We start from the raw sequence: 17970 nt of genomic DNA on the forward strand, positions 1-17970 counted from the left end.
AAATCCTAAATAAATTCAAACTTCCATAGTAAATTCTTGTATTTTTTTCAAAGTCAGGTTAAGTCCCAAATGATGATAATATTCATTCCCATCATTATGGAATGTAACTTTTGGCCAGAACTCTATTTATTATTTTTGTGCTTACTATCCTCTTACATAAATTTTACTATGTGAATAACGTAAGTCAGTTTAATGATATCAGATGATAGAAACTTTAAAAGTGAGACTGGGAAGTCAAAGAAGACATTCTTGTTTTGAATTTGTATTGAACAAATTAATCCTCTCATTCTTTGTCATACTTTTGGTATCTGGTGGTACGAGTGTAACCCAGTTCCTAAAATCATCTCAAACAAAAGAGAAGAAAAAGTAAAACCTTTAATGTTCATTGTTCTTACTGTCCTTGTTTAATAAAAGTGAAACGAGATCAATACATTTATTTAAACATAAAAGGGACACAGATTTATATATGATATGCTCTGGTCAAACAAGGGTTAAGTTTTCTCAGAAGGTTGATGAGCTCTGATGAGAGCCTATTGTTTTACTCCACTCCTCGCATGTCAGCCAATCGGTGAAGCTCTATGCAGCTCTTGTCCCTCCTTAGTGCCAGCTCCCAAGTTTGCAGTCTCTTGCTTCTACAGCCGAACAGAGCAGGCAGATTAAAACTTTGTTATCGGTAAGCTGGAGAAATTAACATCTAACAAGTTAAAAAATACCATCTAAACTGATATTTTTCACAAAATATGGTTTTGCACTTGTTGTCGTAGAGGGCAGAGCGAAACCGGAAGGTTTACTGAGCTGTGGCTTCACGTAAACGCTGAGCATACACTCGACGGCGGTAAGCTAAATGTGGCTAATCAGACACGTGATGTGCGGAGTGTGGGTACAGTTGTTGGATGTCTCTGAAACGCACTGCTGTTATGCTAGTTATATCGTTAACTAAGTCATTTAACATGTGAAACGGTGTAAATGGTTAAAGCAGCTAAAAATAACTTTATCAGAGATAATTGTAAGCAGACTTTATCCTGCTTCCTGTTTAATTTTGATGTCAATCAGTTGTTTTACAATACTCAGTATTGAATACTTGGAGGTAATTTTTAGTGTATTTCCACTTGTACTAGTAGGCCTATGGTACAAGCAGGATTAAGCACGTCTATTTTAATACTCCTATTTGTGGACTGAGTCTTGTGTTTACATGTTATTGAACCTGATTGTTTGCACTTTGTTCAATTTCTGATAAGCATTTGCATATTATTCTATTTCTTAAAAGGGGTAATATACTTATTTATTTGTGATTAGATATATATGTACAGTGAGTTATTCTGATGAATGTGATTAATGTTTACAATGAAAGTGAATTATATGGTGACTATAATTCCTGAATGTTTGAAACCTTGTAGATAATCTTTAATGTTACTGCAGGTTACAAACAAGTATTGAACCTTGATACTGTGAAATTTTGGATATTGATACTTTGAAACTTGATATTTTAATGTTGTACAACATGATTGAACTGATGATGATTGAATTGATGATAGCTGATCTGAATAGTAGTTACTGCACTGTGACACTACTTTAGTTTAATTTGTGAGAGTTATTCCTAAATTGTTCGTGACATATATTTGGCCATTGTTTATAGGTCAGGTTTTTTATATGGGACGAATCCAAAGACCAGGTCAGCGATTCCAGAACACAGTGTTCCAGTGTTCACTGGATGGCGAGCCAACCCAAGATCCTAGGAGACGATATACATACACACGCACACTCATTTGCACATTGATGGACTACAATCCTCTACTGTACAAGTAGTACGGTAGGATAGACAATCACACACACTCTTACCATTGGACGGACTCTATTGCAATACACCCGTTTGTCATGGGCCCCACCGGTACCATTTGGACTTAAAAAAGACTAATACTTTTACTTGTGCACAATTTTATTTTTTTCTATTGTTTTGCTACTTTGGGGGAAATTTTTATACTGGAAGTTCTGTTAAAACCTGTTGTAACACTGTGTTGTTTACAAAATCCTTTTAAAGGGCTTAAAATCACTAAAGCACTTTTAAGCCACACAACTGTGTTTGTCTGGTTTCTCTGCCATTCATATACCAGAGCTCTAAGAGTCGTTCTTTATCTTCTGATACTAGCCCAAATTACTCATTACCTTGGTAGTTATCCATTGGTTCTGTATACAACTCCACGTAAGTGCTACACGAGGGAAATCTCCAATTTTTGTAAGACTAAAAAATATGCCATTGGGGAGGTATGCAAAGACGACACAAGAATTCCCGAGGCTCTTCTGGGAGCCGGAGTTGACCAGGGACGTGAAGCCTAAAATTTGGCAGCTTAACCGCCACAGCAAAAGTTAAAACGTACAGCTCTGCTATCACTTCCAACATAAATGAAGACAGAAAACTAAACAGCAGTGACGTTTGTAGGGTTACTGCAGTTAGGCTAGCTGGTATATAAAGATATGCTGCATTGTGACTAGTAGGGGTGCAACAATACTTGTATCGATATTGAACCGTTCGATACAGTGCTTTCGGTTCGGTACGCATATGTATCGAACAATACAAAACGTTTAATTTATTTTATCAACTTTTCTTCTGACGATGCTGTCTGTGTTGAGCGCTCAGTGGATCTGCGTTCGACTACTCCGCCTAGGCTGCACTGTCAAGTGCAGATCCACTGAGTGCAGCACAAGCTAGCAAGACAGAAGCTAAGCTCGTTGCAACATGGCAATTGAACCTCCCCCACCCTCATTCAGATCTGGCGTTTGGAACTATCTTGGTTTTCATGTGAAGCATGACCCTGATGGTAAGCACGTCATGGACCAAAGTAAAACAGTATGTCGGATGTGCCACGCAATGCTCAATTGGTGGGAACTAGTGCGTTAGCGCAGTTAGCTTGTTAACATGTTGACGCCGTCCAGCCCCACGCGCGGGACAATCTACGGTAACTCGTTAACGGAGATTTGCCGCGTTATGGCGTTAATGTCATTTTAACGAGATTAACTCTGACAGCACTAGTGGGAACACAACGAATATGACTGCACATTTACGCCAACATCATCCTAGTGCAAAGACAAGTGGAAGCAGACAAAAACAACAAGCACGCATGCTACAAACTTTACCCGAGTCATTTAGACAGCCGTCAGCACATGATTCTCCTTATGGGGACCTGATATGTTTAATATGCTGCTGAGAATATCCCCCAGAAGAAGGGTATAGTATAGCTTTTATTTTGGAAAGAGCCATTTCTCTGTAATAAACTCTCTTTTCCAAAGATGAGTGATTTCTCGATCAGATAGATTTATTTTTTTTTAATTATTTTGTTGTTTCAGCAACATTAAATTTAAAAACTGTACTTTTGAGTTAAAATATATATTTATAATTTTAATAAATGACAAATTAAAAAGGCATGAACATTGTTTTGTATCGAAAAAATATCGAACCGTGACACCAAAGTATCGAACCGAACCGTGAATTTTGTGTATCGTTGCACCCCTAGTGACTACCCTATAGCTACACAGCTATGTGTGGCTATGTGTGGCTATGTGGGGCGTGACGCTCTCCAAGATCAAGACTTGGGAGTTCGCCTTGTAATCGGAAGTTTGCCGGTTCGAGCCCCGACTTGGACAGTCTCGGCCGTTGTGTCCATGGGCAAGACACTTCACCCGTTGCCTACTGGTGGTGGTCAGAGGGCCCGGTGGTGCCGGTGTTCGGCAGCCTCGCCTCTGTCAGTGCGCCCCAAGGTGGCTGTGGCTTGAATGTAGCTTGCCATCACTAGTGTGTGTGTGGATGACTGGATGTGTAAAGTACGGTGGCCCCTAGAGACAAAGCACGCACAAACTCCAAAACACATGCAAAATCCAAAACACATGCAAAATACAAAACACGTACAAAATACAAAACACATGCAAAATACAAAACACGTACAAAATACAAAACACATGCAAACTCCAAAACACGTACAAAATACAAAACACATGCAAACTCCAAAGCACAACGGAAGTGCTCCAGGACGCTAGGGGCAGTGTTGAGCTTTTGTTACCTAGTAACTACACAAGCCAGGACGTACCAATGACCGGATTTGGGCTGTATCCCAATTCAGGGTCTGCAGCCTTTTTTTTCCTCACTTTATTTATCTCATTTTAGACATACAGTCAAGGGGTCTGCAGCCTTAAAGGCCGCATTTTAAGGCCAAAGGCTGTCCCAATTCAAAGGCTGCTCGAAATGCGGCCCTCAAATGCGTCCCCTGAATTTTAAGGATGGGTCAGTGTAGCCTTCATGGCCCAACATATCCCAGACTTCATAACGCAGCGGTGGTGTGGATAATTTTGCCGGAAAAAACCGTGGAAGCGAAGCGGCCGAAGAGTACTTTCAAAAGTAAGTACTGAGTATTATGTCACTTATTTATGTGCAAATGTTTAATAATGAACAACATTAAAACATTACTGTTGGCCACATGTTGGGAAAGTTATGTGCCATTAGCGATGTTTGTACTAACTTGGTTTTAAAGCCTTTACTTCAAAATATACGCCATTCAATAGTTGACTTTAATCTTACAGAGAATGTGATGATTTTATGGATAATTAAAGTCAGTCATATATCCACAAACACAACAAGCTGAAAGTCAGTGATGCTGCTCGGTTTGCAGTCCTGAATATGACGGCACAAGCAGGATTCACTGCACTGTTAATGTTAGCTATGTTATATTGCTGCCTCTGTTCGGTGGTGTCGAGCCAAACGGACTTTCACGTGTGTTTGAACGAGCTGACGGTTCACTCGTTAAGCTGAAAGAAAGATGCTTTAATCACAGGAGTCACACATGTGTCCACTGGACCATCTGGGAACTCTTCTTGTTTAGCACTCGTAATAACACAAACACTAAATCCTCCTTCTCTTGTGCTGTTTTGTAGCAGTGTATACACCTGAGACTGTCACCTGTCTGTCTGTCCTGCACTCTCTCTCTGTTTCTTTCTCTCTGATTGTGGAATAAAAGTATGAACATGTATTTATAAGTTACACTTGTGTTTGAATCCTGCAGCTTATCACACATTTGATTTCCATGTGTGACAACTGCAAGTGTCCAGAGTGAGGACAGACTGAGGGACCCACTGCTGCACATCATCTGTGAGGCTTTGCACCCCTGATGATCCACCAGGACAAACTCAGCAGTGTGTGAGGAAGAGGAGGAGGAAGAGCCAGCAGCAGCTGACAGATGGAGAGAATAGACAGACTGTTCCCTGTTTGTGAAGGACTGCTAGGAAAGTTTAACATAACTAATTGTCTGTCCTGAATCAGTCTTATTAGGTAATGTTCAAATAATGTTATCATTCCAGTGTTTTCAGTGTGGGAGAAAGTACTCAGGGCCTTCAAGTTACACACTATGAAAGGCAGCAACAAGTTTAATGTTCAGAAACCTAAAGTATGTATCAGCAGCAGAATGGAGCTAAAAATAAATGTTTGTTTCAGTTCTATGAAGCTTTGAGTATTTTGGATTAGTAGCACTGCTGTGTTTGTTGCATCATATTACTGTAATTGTTTATATGCTTTATATATTCTGAGGTAAGTTGATCTATAGTGTTACATCATATTCTATAAGGATGTTATGTGTTTGTATACTTTCTGCCCAGTTTGACCCATTTAGCAGAAGTCAGCCTGTTTAAGGCTCTGATATCTATTCTGTGTGACTTAAAGCAGTTATGACATGGTCTGATTTTCTCACCCAATAAAGGAATATTTAATATATCAGTCTACTCTTCATTTTATCAGAAACAGTTATCACAGCTTGTACATTTTCTTTTTAGAAATATATGTAAGCAATGAGCCAAATTTAGTAATGCCAACATACTGAAGGAACAACATTTGTCTCTTATATATGATACACCTATATATGCACTGTCAAAGATACTTGTCTTTGAGTGAAGATTTAAGGTGATAGACTAAGGAGCTTGGAAAGAAAAGGTGAAAAGACATAAATAACTGCAACTAGAATCTGTACTGAAGCTCAGTATTTGACACAGAGTTCATGTTCACTGCTGTAATAGCTAATAATGATTAATATAGTAACTATAATATTGGCCATATTATATTTACATTACCAAAGTGATATGACTTTAGTCTCATGAAAAACATTAATTAATTGTTATTTACTAGCTAATCTTAAAATGACTGTTCAGTGCAGAAATGAAGCCCAAAAGTCATGTTTTACAGTCCTGTGGTCTCAGCCTCAGATACTTATCAAATCACACAAAGCTCTTGTAGAAACAAACAAACAAATTAACAAAATATGTTCTCCTTCATTTCTGTCAAACTAAGTTGTATGACACGTTTCCAGCGGTTAGTATAATGGTTGCTAGGCAACCTGGGCAGCGCGACGGAGACTAGACCGTCCCATACAGCCCAAACTTGCCGTTTACTTTGCAAATCGAGCTCAACACTGCCCCTAGCGTCCTGGAGCACTTCCGTTGTGTTTTGGAGTTTGCATGTGTTTTGGAGTTTGCATGTGTTTTGTATTTTGCATGTGTTTTGGATTTTGTACGTGTTTTGTATTTTGCATGTGTTTTGTATTTTGCATGTGTTTTGGATTTTGCATGTGTTTTGTATTTTGTACGTGTTTTGTATTTTGCATGTGTTTTGGAGTTTGCATGTGTTTTGGAGTTTGTGCGTGCTATTTGGAATTTGTAAGTGTTTTGGAGTTTGTACATGCTTTGTCTCTAGGGGCCACCGTAGTAAAGCATTTTGGGGTCCTTAGGGACTAGTAAAGCGCTATACAAATACAGGCCATTTACCATTTTCTATGTTAGCATATATAAACACAGTGAAGCTGGAGAAGGAATGCTAACTTTTTTCCACTCGATAAAAGTTAACGTGAGGGTTCCTGATGGTTAGGGACAAATCTAATCACATGGCAGGATAAGCAATTATTGCACACTTTCTGTAAATCCAATGAACTTAATTTCACAAATGCCACTGTTTGTGTCTCCTCTATGATATATTTAACTGACATTTTTTTATTGTAACAACCAACGATTTATACAGGAAAATAATGGCTATTAACAAGGTTGCCCAAACTTTTGCATCCCACTGTACATCGTAGGGTTTTAAAAACTGTTTTTAGGGCTTTTTCAGATTAAATAGAACAAGAGACAAAGCATTAAAACATGTTATAAACTCAACAACCCTGATAAACTGAGACTAGTTCGGACCTGGGTTCATCACATCATCATTTAAAGACGATGAATGTTTTAATGCAGTACAGTTATTATTATTATTATCACTCGTCACATCCTGTCTATGACAGTTAAAATAAGTAACATTCATATAAGAAATAAAATTGTCTCGTGTAAACTGTATGTGGTGTTAAATAGGCCTATAATACTGTACTCTAGTGTTGGTCATAAGGGTGGTACTTCAAGAGCCATATATTTTATGAGATGGTACCCACTGTGTAAAGTTTGAGAACCACTGTGTTAGACAAGTCTGTTTTAAGTATATTGTACATTAGTCAGTGATGTTAACCAATCGTACACTCAAAATGAGGTAGTGTTGTGTTATTTTATGTGTTCTGTGTGTTTTGTTTGCCATAAGTCTGACTGTGGCATATTCAGTGTTGTATGAGCATTTCAGTGTTTGTGTTTTGCCATCAATCTGACAGTTGCAGGGAAGAAGCTGTTGAAGAATCTTGTTCTGTGTGTGATGATGTCCGCTCTGTTGTGTCTCAGATTGTATGTACAGTTTGTATGTACAATTTTTGTGTCTGAGCCCTGTATTTTATGATGTGGTACTCATGAAAAGTTCGAGAACCACTGATCTCTCTAGTTCCCAACTCTTGATTTGTGATTTTTCTAGAGAAAATTCTTTATTAACAGTTTGCTGCAGGAGGTCCCCTCTGTGCCTTGGCCAAGGTTGTTGTGTGTTTTGCCCTTTTTCTGGCATAAAGAGAGAAAATATCAATGAGAGAACATTCTAAATACAAATAGTTTGAAAAATAAAATGAATTCACAAACTAAAATGCTTTATTACATTTGACTGAAGCAGCAATTAAAACATTTCTATTTTCAGTTTTGAAACGAATCTCATTTACTAACAGTTGGTTCAGATGTTTTCTTTCACTGTTCATTATCATTTATCATTATCAGCTACCATCTCAAACTCATGAGCATGAAACATTTCCTCATACCAGAACTGTTAACTCGACATTGTACAGGACGCTATGCGGGAAACAGCAAATAGATAAAAGGAGGAGAGTCATAGAGAGGCTGTATTTGGATGTACAAGTGACTTTGTGAAGACTAACAGATTGACCATGTCGCTCTCCGCGGTGCTGCTGCTGCTGCTGCATCTGACGGTCTGCAACTCGCAGAATATTAGTTTCCTTCCCAGCAATTTAGAGTTAGGCTTTGTTGGCGCATTCAACTTCTATACCAAAGAGAAGTATGTAAATGATTCTTCCTCGGTATGTACTGTTTTTTTTTTTTCTAAAACGTATTTTGTATATATTTTGAAGTGTACGTTTCTTAAGTAAATTCCTATTCGCTGTGACTCCACAGCTGACCATTCGCCTAATGTGGAACAGTCAGAACTGCACTCCCGATTTCTCATTTGGTTGCCAGGAGAGCAGCTGTGGGTATGTGAGCATTCTGGTACGCATGGTCGACCAAGTCAGCGGAGAGTGGTGTCAGAATGAACTTAGGACTGTTCAGCCATCTCCCATTAATGTGGTTGGTTCACTCGGGTGAGTGTACCTCGATAATATATAAAATGAAATGATTACTCATATTTTTCATTTTGATGCATGCTCAATTGAAAACTGACCCTCCCACTATTCTCTATTGAAGGTTCCCTGGTTTTAATTGGGTTAGTGGCATCAAAAATAACATTGGATCATGGGTAACTGCAGTAGCAATCGACCTGAGGAACCGCTCTGACACCAACAAAGAAAACTCCTCACCCCAGTCTACCGTGATCCCATTTGTGAGGTAAGCCAACTCACTGTCTCTGTCTCTGCTAAAAAGGCAACAGCAGTAGGAAGATAAAAGTGGCCACAGCATTACAAAGTTAAAATCTGATATTGTTTCCATGTAGAAGACAAAACTGCTGACAGTATAAGGGCAAAGTCTAAAAATATAGACAAAACATTGTTAATATTTAACTTGCTGCATGCAACCACTGCCTCTGTAATAGAGTGGCAATAAACTAATTAAATAAACAAAAAATAATTTACCAAAAACGGTTTCCACACTAAAGCTTTTGCATTTGAAGGTTTTAACTGTAATCCTATCACTCTTTCCTTGAAGAGCCTCTCTTACAGTACCTCCAGGCTCCAAAGGAGAGAAAACCAGAAAATGAGGATGAGTATGAAGATGAGTTAATGACTTTGTCACTAAATGAGAAAAATCTCTTTTAAATTTAGTTTAATGAACAGACTTCCTGCCAGAAACCTCCCAAAAAGAGAAGTTCTGTTAAAATGGAAACATTTCCTCTGAGAAACTTCAGAGATAAAATTGTAAATATGCATTTATTTTCTATCTATGGCAAGTTTAAATTTAACAAGATATTTAATTTGACTGAAAGGTTCCTTATAGCAGCAAATTATACAAATGTAAAAATGATTAACTGTACATTTATCTGTCATGTGTGCCTCCATGTTTGCTGTAATATTTAGGTAGTTTAATGATAATTAAATGAAGTCTTGCTTAATTTATAAACTATACACTTTGAAAGTTTTGTTTTGAGACTGGTGAATGGCCTGTATTTGTCCCTATAGACCCCAAAGCTTTACACATCCAGTCATGCACCCATTCACACACTGGTGACGGCAAGCTGCATTGTAGCCACAGCCATCCTGGGGGTGCCCTGGTTTTAACCAACAATGTTCCAGTTCCAGTGATCAGGCTGTGGATGTATTCAGCAGATTTTAAGAGTGAATGCATGGAGCAGCACATTCACTTCACGCTGAAGACAAAGTTGGAAAATGAAAATTTATGATTGTATTTGTAATTCTTTCTCAGAGTTCCTTCAAACTGTCGGAGAGATTTCAGCCCGTTGATGTTTGACCCTGATGGTGATCAGGTTAAATGCAGATATGAAAACTCCTCACTCTTTGAGTGTAACGCCTGTGATCCACCATCTGTCCTCAGCCTCTCATCAGTGAGCATGATTGTTAATCTAATGTTTAATGAGACAGAAGGACAGTTGTAATAATAACAATTTGCTAATTTGATCTCTTTTCCTTTTTTATTCCTCATGCAGTCCACTTGTACTCTGTCGTTCGGTCCCACTGCCGACAGTAATGTGGGCCCCTACGGAGTACAGCTGCTGATGGAGGACTTTCCCAGGAAGAACATCACCATGACTGGAGTAAATGGCACAAAAACAACACAAACACCTAACGATGCTCTCAGCAAAGTACCGATCCAGTTTGTTCTGATAGGTACAAGTCCATATTTTAATAAATGGAGTTGAACCTATGAAGATGTGACCTAAATTTAGAAATACTATTCTAACTTCAAACTATGAATTCCACCCTGAAAAAACTTGTTGGTTTTCTGTCATCTTTCAGTGGATCCTCCTGTCTCATCCTGCACAGAGGGAGACTTTTTGCCCAAATTCTTGCCTCCAACCCCAGCCAACAGAGCTCGGCTCTACACCCCTGTTAATAACACTCTGGAAATCAGCATCAGTGCAGAGGCAAAAAACTCCACGTAAGTCAAAGAAAAACACATTTGACATTCTTAATATTTTAAAGTAAGGTTAACTATGTCCCACAGAACTGTTTTCAGGTTAGACAAGAAATACATTCACACATCAGTGGATTCCTGTCATGTTTCTGTTAATTGATCAAATCAAGATTTTATCCGTTGTGTTCTGTTTAATCTGTGCATCAGTCCTGCACTGGCACACAAAACAGGTTTAACAAGACCGATAAGTAACACAGTCAGATATATACAAGGCTGTATGAGATATAAACAGCACATTAAACACAAGAAAGAAGAGAAATCAAATGTGTTTTCAGGCTATTTTGCTTTAATGCAGCATGAATAAATAAAAAGTCGTGAAATTATGTTTAAGTAAAATATGGCTCATTAACTCAAATCTGTAAAACCAAACAGGAGTCAGGTGAAGTCTCCATTCAAAGTGATGCTCATTCACAGACAAACACTTTGCTTTGTATGTAGTTGAAGAAGCTATGAGAATTAAGTTGATTTATTTTTTTGTTTTTCTCTTCATTTAAGGATCTCTGAGCTGCTGTTCAGCGGACCGTATGATGCAGTTCAGAATAAAACTGGACCAGGAACGTTCACCCTGAGATGGACGCCGTCTAAATCACAAGACAATGACACCCTCCCCTTCTGCTTTGTTGTCCAGGCACTTTCCAAGTTAGTAACTTTTACATATTCATCCCATAGAGTATGAATGTTAGGCAGAAAGCACTTAGGCATAGAAAAAAATGAGCTTTTTTGGATGGGTGAATGAGGCTTGCTGCATAAAGCAGAAAAGCACTATATAAGAATAAGTCCATTTACAATTTTAGAGCCTTAAACTACATTGTTGAATAATTAAATCAGACTATATCTGAAAAGTATTTAGACCCCAGAAGGAGTCATGGCAAGAAAATTAAATCGCCCCCAAAAAACCAAAACCTGTTCTGCTCCTCACAAACAATGTTTGTTTATGTTAAACTACATCCTAGATAATAAATTGGAGTTTTGCTGTTAAAGCTATGATGAGATGATTTTATGCTTTAGTCATATATGGTTACATTTTAACTTTAGATTGTGACATTTGGAGCGGGTGTCAAATTACCGATGAGCCCAAACATGTTTTTCAGCCCTGAAAATTCTATTTTGCAGATTTTACACAAAGGACCCACTTTAATGTTGACTCGAAACAATAACTTATTACACATTACTCATTGCTTTTGTTAAAACAGATAATGTTCCTTAATTACCTACCTATTTAGAACAGTAAAATATATTATTCTGTTAGTTAGAAATATAAACAGATTACAATAAGACATTAGTTTGAAATGTGTTACGCCCAAAACTGTTGATTGACAGGTTTAGCCATCTGAGAAATTTTTTTATTGTTTTGTTGTTGAAGAGATTAAAAGATTATGTGAAAAACAATAAACTACCTAAAAAGGAAAAAAAGCTTATCTGTTAGAAGGGAAAGTTGCAGTGCAGGAAATGTTTTAATCAGGCAGATCAGTGTATGAGTCTACTTACTGCCAACAAACCAAGGCTACGTCCACACCTACATGGGTATTTTTCATTTTTTCCTAAAATCCCATGCACAGGTACAGTTTTGAAAAAATACTTCTGTCCACAATAAAACACCAAAAACACATTCAAACTCTGTCAAGAACATGCCAAATCCTAATCATGTAGAAATGTTGGCCAATCAACATTTGGCCAAGTGTAGAAGCCTGGGAGGGAAAGAGAAGTTGGAAAGGCAGCTAATTATGTGCCACTGTTCAAGTGCCTTTATAATTTTGAATGTTAATAACCAAAGACAGTATTTTGGCTGGTGTAAAGTAGCAACTTAGGAAGGAAAAAGATGCATGAATTTATTCAAAACCATGGTAACGGATTTGGGTTGTGAGAGCGTCTGTGTTGAATGCAGAAGTTCACTCTGACTCCTCCGTCCTTTTAAATGGAGGGACAGTAACAGTATGTGTATATGTAAGTGCGTAAAAACTGCACATAGTAAGATTAACAGCAACAGTATTTTGTCTGTATCCACCATCGTAAAAATTCATCTCATGTAAATAATAACGTGGCACACAGTGTGATGCCAAAAACGTTGCGAGTAAATCTCAGTTTTCCTCGTCCACACCTAAGCGCAAAAAGCAGTTTACATGTGAACGAAAGGCCCAAATGCATAAAAAATCTGTGTTTCCAAAAATACCTGTGTACGTGTGGACATAGGCTAAGGGTCATCTAGAACTGTTAATCAAACAAACCCATATTACTTGTACATATATTTTGTGTCATTAACAGAAAAGACCATCTTAAAATATAATATAATCTCATGGAAATGACAGAATCTGATTTAATCACTGTTCTGATTTATATCCGTAGGGAAACCAAGTATCACTCAGACCTTCGATGTGTCAGCGTGACTGTTGGAAATGGTGCCCCAGCCATTGCTTCAGCTTGTAAGTATCAATACCAGGAAGTTACTCTTAAAAAAATAAATAAAGTTGCTAAATCTGTGTATTTGTAAATAATTTTTGACATTGTTGCAAAATTCGTTAATTAGAAATGAAAAGCTAAAAGAGAATAAATTACTGTAGATTATTCAAATGTGTTAAACATTTTATTCCTTGGTCAGAGTATTCAAAATGACAAAGAAAACACAAATCTAAATGCAATGAGTCTATAAAAATGCTACTGATTTGTTGTCGAGCTCTAGTTAAGCCAAAAAAATGAAGGTAATGCTCCATGCTAGCAAGATAGCTCGTGAACACCAGATCGTTTAACAACTAACAGAAATGAATTTCTCTTCATATTTATCTCTTTTCTTGAGGCAGAAATGATGGTCAGACCTTATTTTATCTTTAATTGCCATAAATCCACAGGTGACATAGATATAGCTCTTAAAATTTGTGTCACCATTTGTCAGCCAATCAGATCGACTAATTCTTGTGTGTGTTTTTAAATGAAAAGTCTGTTTTTTTGGTCAGAAGTTCTTTAATCATTTTCTACTTGTTTTAGTTGTCCTGGTCATGGGATCTTTCCTTTCAACTCTTATTCTTGCCTTCCCTTCCATGTAAGTATCTGTCTGCATATTTAGATCGTTTTTTGCCGAAATGTGACATTTTGTGTATTTTTTAAATGTTTTGGGCCAATAAAATTATTATTACTATTTTTATCGTTTAAACTGAAAAAAAAAATCAACCCCTTTGATCATCATTCTGATGCTGAGTTTTTGTCTCGTCTCAGTTGAATATGGATAAAATCAGAGGTGAGTCTCTTCTTCTATAAACAGATTTTCTACCATTTTCTGCCACATTTGCTGCTGTTTACCACTAAGTACTAATAGTACCACTAGTATTGCTAAAAGTAGTAGTGTTGATGTGCAGTGATTAAGCTACAGAAAACTATGAACACACACACAATGGCTAAATCAACCTCTGTAGGGGCATACAAATAATTCACAAGATATGCTAACGCCACACAAAGCACAACTTATTCTATGAAATATTCCAGAAATGAGTCACATCATACAATCACTAAAATATCTAACATATCAATCTGAGGATGATCTGAAATGTAAAAAAAATATTTTTTTATGAATTCACTGTTTTAAATTTCCTTCTAGATTGAAGATGTACCTGACTCTGGATTGATGCAACGGTAGCGCCCTCTACTGTTACAACATGAATGTCATCTGACTCTGCACAAACAACTTTTTTCAAGTTTCTTTAAGTTTTGTTCCAACCAATGTAATCAAATTAAATAAGTACAGTAAAAATATATAATGTTAAATGCAATGTTTAATGTTTAATTTGATTCTGTCATTCTTTTCATTTATCGGTACTTTTAATCGGTGCTTTATTTTTATTTCACTGTGGTTTTATGGATTTTACAATCTTTTGTGTTTATATTTGGAGTACTACTGTATTCAGCATAAATAAACATAGTAATCATCACCCAGTAAACTATTGTCCTAGTAAAATGGGGATTATTTTTAATATAATTACTGGTTTTGTGAGAGCTTTCCAAGGAATTAAACAATTACAGGGAGTGCAGAATTATTAGGCAAATGAGTATTTTGTCCGCATCATCCTCTTCATGCATGTTGTCTTACTCCAAGCTGTATAGGCTCGAAAGCCTACTACCAATTAAGCATATTAGGTGATGTGCATCTCTGTAATGAGAAGGGGTGTGGTCTAATGACATCAACACCCTATATCAGGTGTGCATAATTATTAGGCAATTTCATTTCCTTTGGCAAAATGGGTCAAAAGAAGGACTTGACAGGCTCAGAAAAGTCAAAAATAGTGAGATATCTTGCAGAGGGATGCAGCAGTCTTAAAATTGCAAAGCTTCTGAAGCGTGATCATCGAACAATCAAGCGTTTCATTCAAAATAGTCAACAGGGTCGCAAGAAGCGTGTGGAAAAACCAAGGCGCAAAATAACTGCCCATGAACTGAGAAAAGTCAAGCGTGCAGCTGCCAAGATGCCACTTGCCACCAGTTTGGCCATATTTCAGAGCTGCAACATCACTGGAGTGCCCAAAAGCACAAGGTGTGCAATACTCAGAGACATGGCCAAGGTAAGAAAGGCTGAAAGACGACCACCACTGAACAAGACACACAAGCTGAAACATCAAGACTGGACCAAGAAATATCTCAAGACTGATTTTTCTAAGGTTTTATGGACTGATGAAATGAGAGTGAGTCTTGATGGGCCAGATGGATGGGCCCATGGCTGGATTGGTAAAGGGCAGAGAGCTCCAGTCCGACTCAGACGCCAGCAAGGTGGAGGTGGAGTACTGGTTTGGGCTGGTATCATCAAAGATGAGCTTGTGGGGCCTTTTCGGGTTGAGGATGGAGTCAAGCTCAACTCCCAGTCCTACTGCCAGTTTCTGGAAGACACCTTCTTCAAGCAGTGGTACAGGAAGAAGTCTGCATCCTTCAAGAAAAACATGATTTTCATGCAGGACAATGCTCCATCACACGCGTCCAAGTACTCCACAGCGTGGCTGGCAAGAAAGGGTTTAAAAGAAGAAAAACTAATGACATGGCCTCCTTGTTCACCTGATCTGAACCCCATTGAGAACCTGTGGTCCATCATCAAATGTGAGATTTACAAGGAGGGAAAACAGTACACCTCTCTGAACAGTGTCTGGGAGGCTGTGGTTGCTGCTGCACGCAATGTTGATGGTGAACAGATCAAAACACTGACAGAATCCATGGATGGCAGGCTTTTGAGTGTCCTTGCAAAGAAAGGTGGCTATATTGGTCGCTGATTTGTTTTTGTTTTGTTTTTGAATGTCAGAAATGTATATTTGTGAATGTGGAGATGTTATATTGGTTTCACTGGTAAAAATAAATAATTGAAATGGGTATATATTTGTTTTTTGTTAAGTTGCCTAATAATTATGCACAGTAATAGTCACCTGCACACACAGATATCCCCCTAAAATAGCTCAAACTAAAAACAAACTAAAAACTACTTCCAAAAACATTCAGCTTTGATATTAATGAGTTTTTTGGGTTCATTGAGAACATGGTTGTTGTTCAATAATAAAATTATTCCTCAAAAATACAACTTACCTAATAATTCTGCACTCCCTGTATAGCCACTACAGTGACCATCAAGACCATGAAAAAATATTGCTGTACACAGTGTATTTTGCGACACCACAAATCAAACAATAGCGTATAATATGAAACAATAGATGTTTTAATATCTTCAGCCAATAAATATCATCATATCGAACAGCCCTAGAGTGTAATGACATTTTTTAACATAAAACACAACTCCCCGTGGGGGGGGGGGTTGTGTTTGATTTTAAGTCCAGTGTCATTTAACATAAAGTGGAAAAAACAAAGAAACAAAACACATAATTTTCAGCAGAATTGAATATACTGACGTGCCAAAATCATAACTGTAATCTGTATTCCCCACAGAATTACTTGCACTCTTCAAATATGCCTTTACCCTAAAAAAATTAAAAATTAGATTTTTTATTTCTTATTTTTCCTTAATCTGAAAGGTCTGTCAGTTGTTTACCACAGGTGACTGACATTATAGCCTACTTTACTGTAACAACTGTAACAACCGTAGTTAGTTCACCTACTTCCTGCATTGAAAGGTTGTATGGTTGTCACATCTGATGAAGATGTGAAGGGTGTCAAGCCGCAAAAAGAATTACCCGTTAAACAACAATCCACACAAGGCATCCAAAATTATCTGATGTCAGATAACATTCTTTCAGTTTCTGTTGATAAATGGTCTAGTTGTCTGTCTCAGTTGTAGCCTTTTGTAAAGAACAATGCACATTCTGACACTGTGGTGTCTAGTGATGTCGTGTTTGAGGAGAGATCTCAGTCTTTATCAAATTATTCACATTCTCCGACATCTGCTTTTGATTTTAAAAAGATAAAAAGTGACTGATCAGAACAGATAACAGTTCAGACTTTCCAGAGCAGTAAGTTAAGATTGTGTGAGCTCACATCTCATCATTTGCTGATGTAGTGATTTGTGTTGCTTTGTCAGCATAAAATAATTTATCTACATGTCACTTATATCATTATGATAATAATTAGTATTATTAAAGAACATAGAGCCTTGTTCCTGGATTGTTAACATCCCAACTAATTTCCTCTCATCTGAAGGTGACAGTTTGGGTTTTCTTCCAGACTGTTGGACACACAGTGTGAATAACTTATACTTATAGGTACATTTGTTTGAGCTGATGATCTTGAATGCATTTATTGGGGTATGAATGTTAGATAGGATGCAGTTAGTTTAAGTAAATGGGCAATAGAGACGTACATAAAAAACTTCAAGTTTTTATGCACAGAAAACACTCTATGAAAACAGTCCGTTTGGAAATGGCTTGTAAATCTACATTTCTCTGTCTAAGCGCTTCACTGGCTATGTCCATACTAATGCGTTTTCATTTGAAAACGCATTGTTTTCTCTCCATTTTGGCCTTCCGTCCACACTGAGACGGTGTTTTCCCCAAGGAAAAACGCATACATTTCAGAACAGAGCTGTCCCGTCGCAGTGTGGACACTCGAAAACGCAGACTTTCTAAAAACGATGACGCATTTTATTCATGCGATGCAGTCATGTGACCAATTAAACTAGGATAGCAGAGGGCATTATACAGCAGTTCATTGGATTGCTCTCAATTTTGACAGCTCTAAAAAAGATTCATATCAATTTGTACATGCTCCAGATAGCTTTTCTTCCAATTCTTTAATTCTCACTCACTTTTGCGC

At 37.6% G+C, this 17970-nt stretch overlaps 1 protein-coding gene and 1 long non-coding RNA gene across 2 annotated transcripts; both read left to right on the forward strand.

Moving 5' to 3' along the window:
- The first annotated feature begins 329 nt into the window (after nucleotides 1-329).
- Nucleotides 330-2071, forward strand: LOC109196760 (uncharacterized). The gene is made up of 3 exons (XR_002058126.2): nucleotides 330-673; nucleotides 765-835; nucleotides 1637-2071. It is a non-coding gene; the product is annotated as an uncharacterized LOC109196760 (long non-coding RNA).
- A 4786-nt stretch (nucleotides 2072-6857) lies between these two features.
- Nucleotides 6858-14672, forward strand: LOC100705794 (uncharacterized). The gene is made up of 11 exons (XM_003455007.5): nucleotides 6858-8462; nucleotides 8557-8741; nucleotides 8845-8985; nucleotides 10018-10156; nucleotides 10259-10439; nucleotides 10569-10710; nucleotides 11242-11385; nucleotides 13090-13166; nucleotides 13726-13780; nucleotides 13954-13975; nucleotides 14333-14672. Exons 1-10 carry the CDS (start codon nucleotides 8313-8315, stop codon nucleotides 13955-13957), a joined length of 1218 nt encoding a protein of 405 aa, XP_003455055.1. The 5' UTR covers nucleotides 6858-8312; the 3' UTR covers nucleotides 13958-13975; nucleotides 14333-14672.
- The last annotated feature ends 3298 nt before the right edge of the window (nucleotides 14673-17970 follow it).

The sequence above is a fragment of the Oreochromis niloticus genome, linkage group LG3 (genome assembly GCF_001858045.2).
Source record: "Oreochromis niloticus isolate F11D_XX linkage group LG3, O_niloticus_UMD_NMBU, whole genome shotgun sequence".
In the NCBI taxonomy this organism is placed as follows: Eukaryota; Metazoa; Chordata; class Actinopteri; order Cichliformes; family Cichlidae; genus Oreochromis; species Oreochromis niloticus.

Bases quoted from the DNA above. Each gene is read 5' to 3' on its own strand.
- LOC100705794 (XM_003455007.5), top strand. From the start codon at position 8,313: ATGTCGCTCTCCGCGGTGCTGCTGCTGCTGCTGCATCTGACGGTCTGC. The intron at 8,986-10,017 runs GTAAGCCAACTC...ATTCTTTCTCAG, and splicing joins ACCGTGATCCCATTTGTGAG to AGTTCCTTCAAACTGTCGGA. The intron at 10,440-10,568 runs GTACAAGTCCAT...GTCATCTTTCAG, and splicing joins GATCCAGTTTGTTCTGATAG to TGGATCCTCCTGTCTCATCC.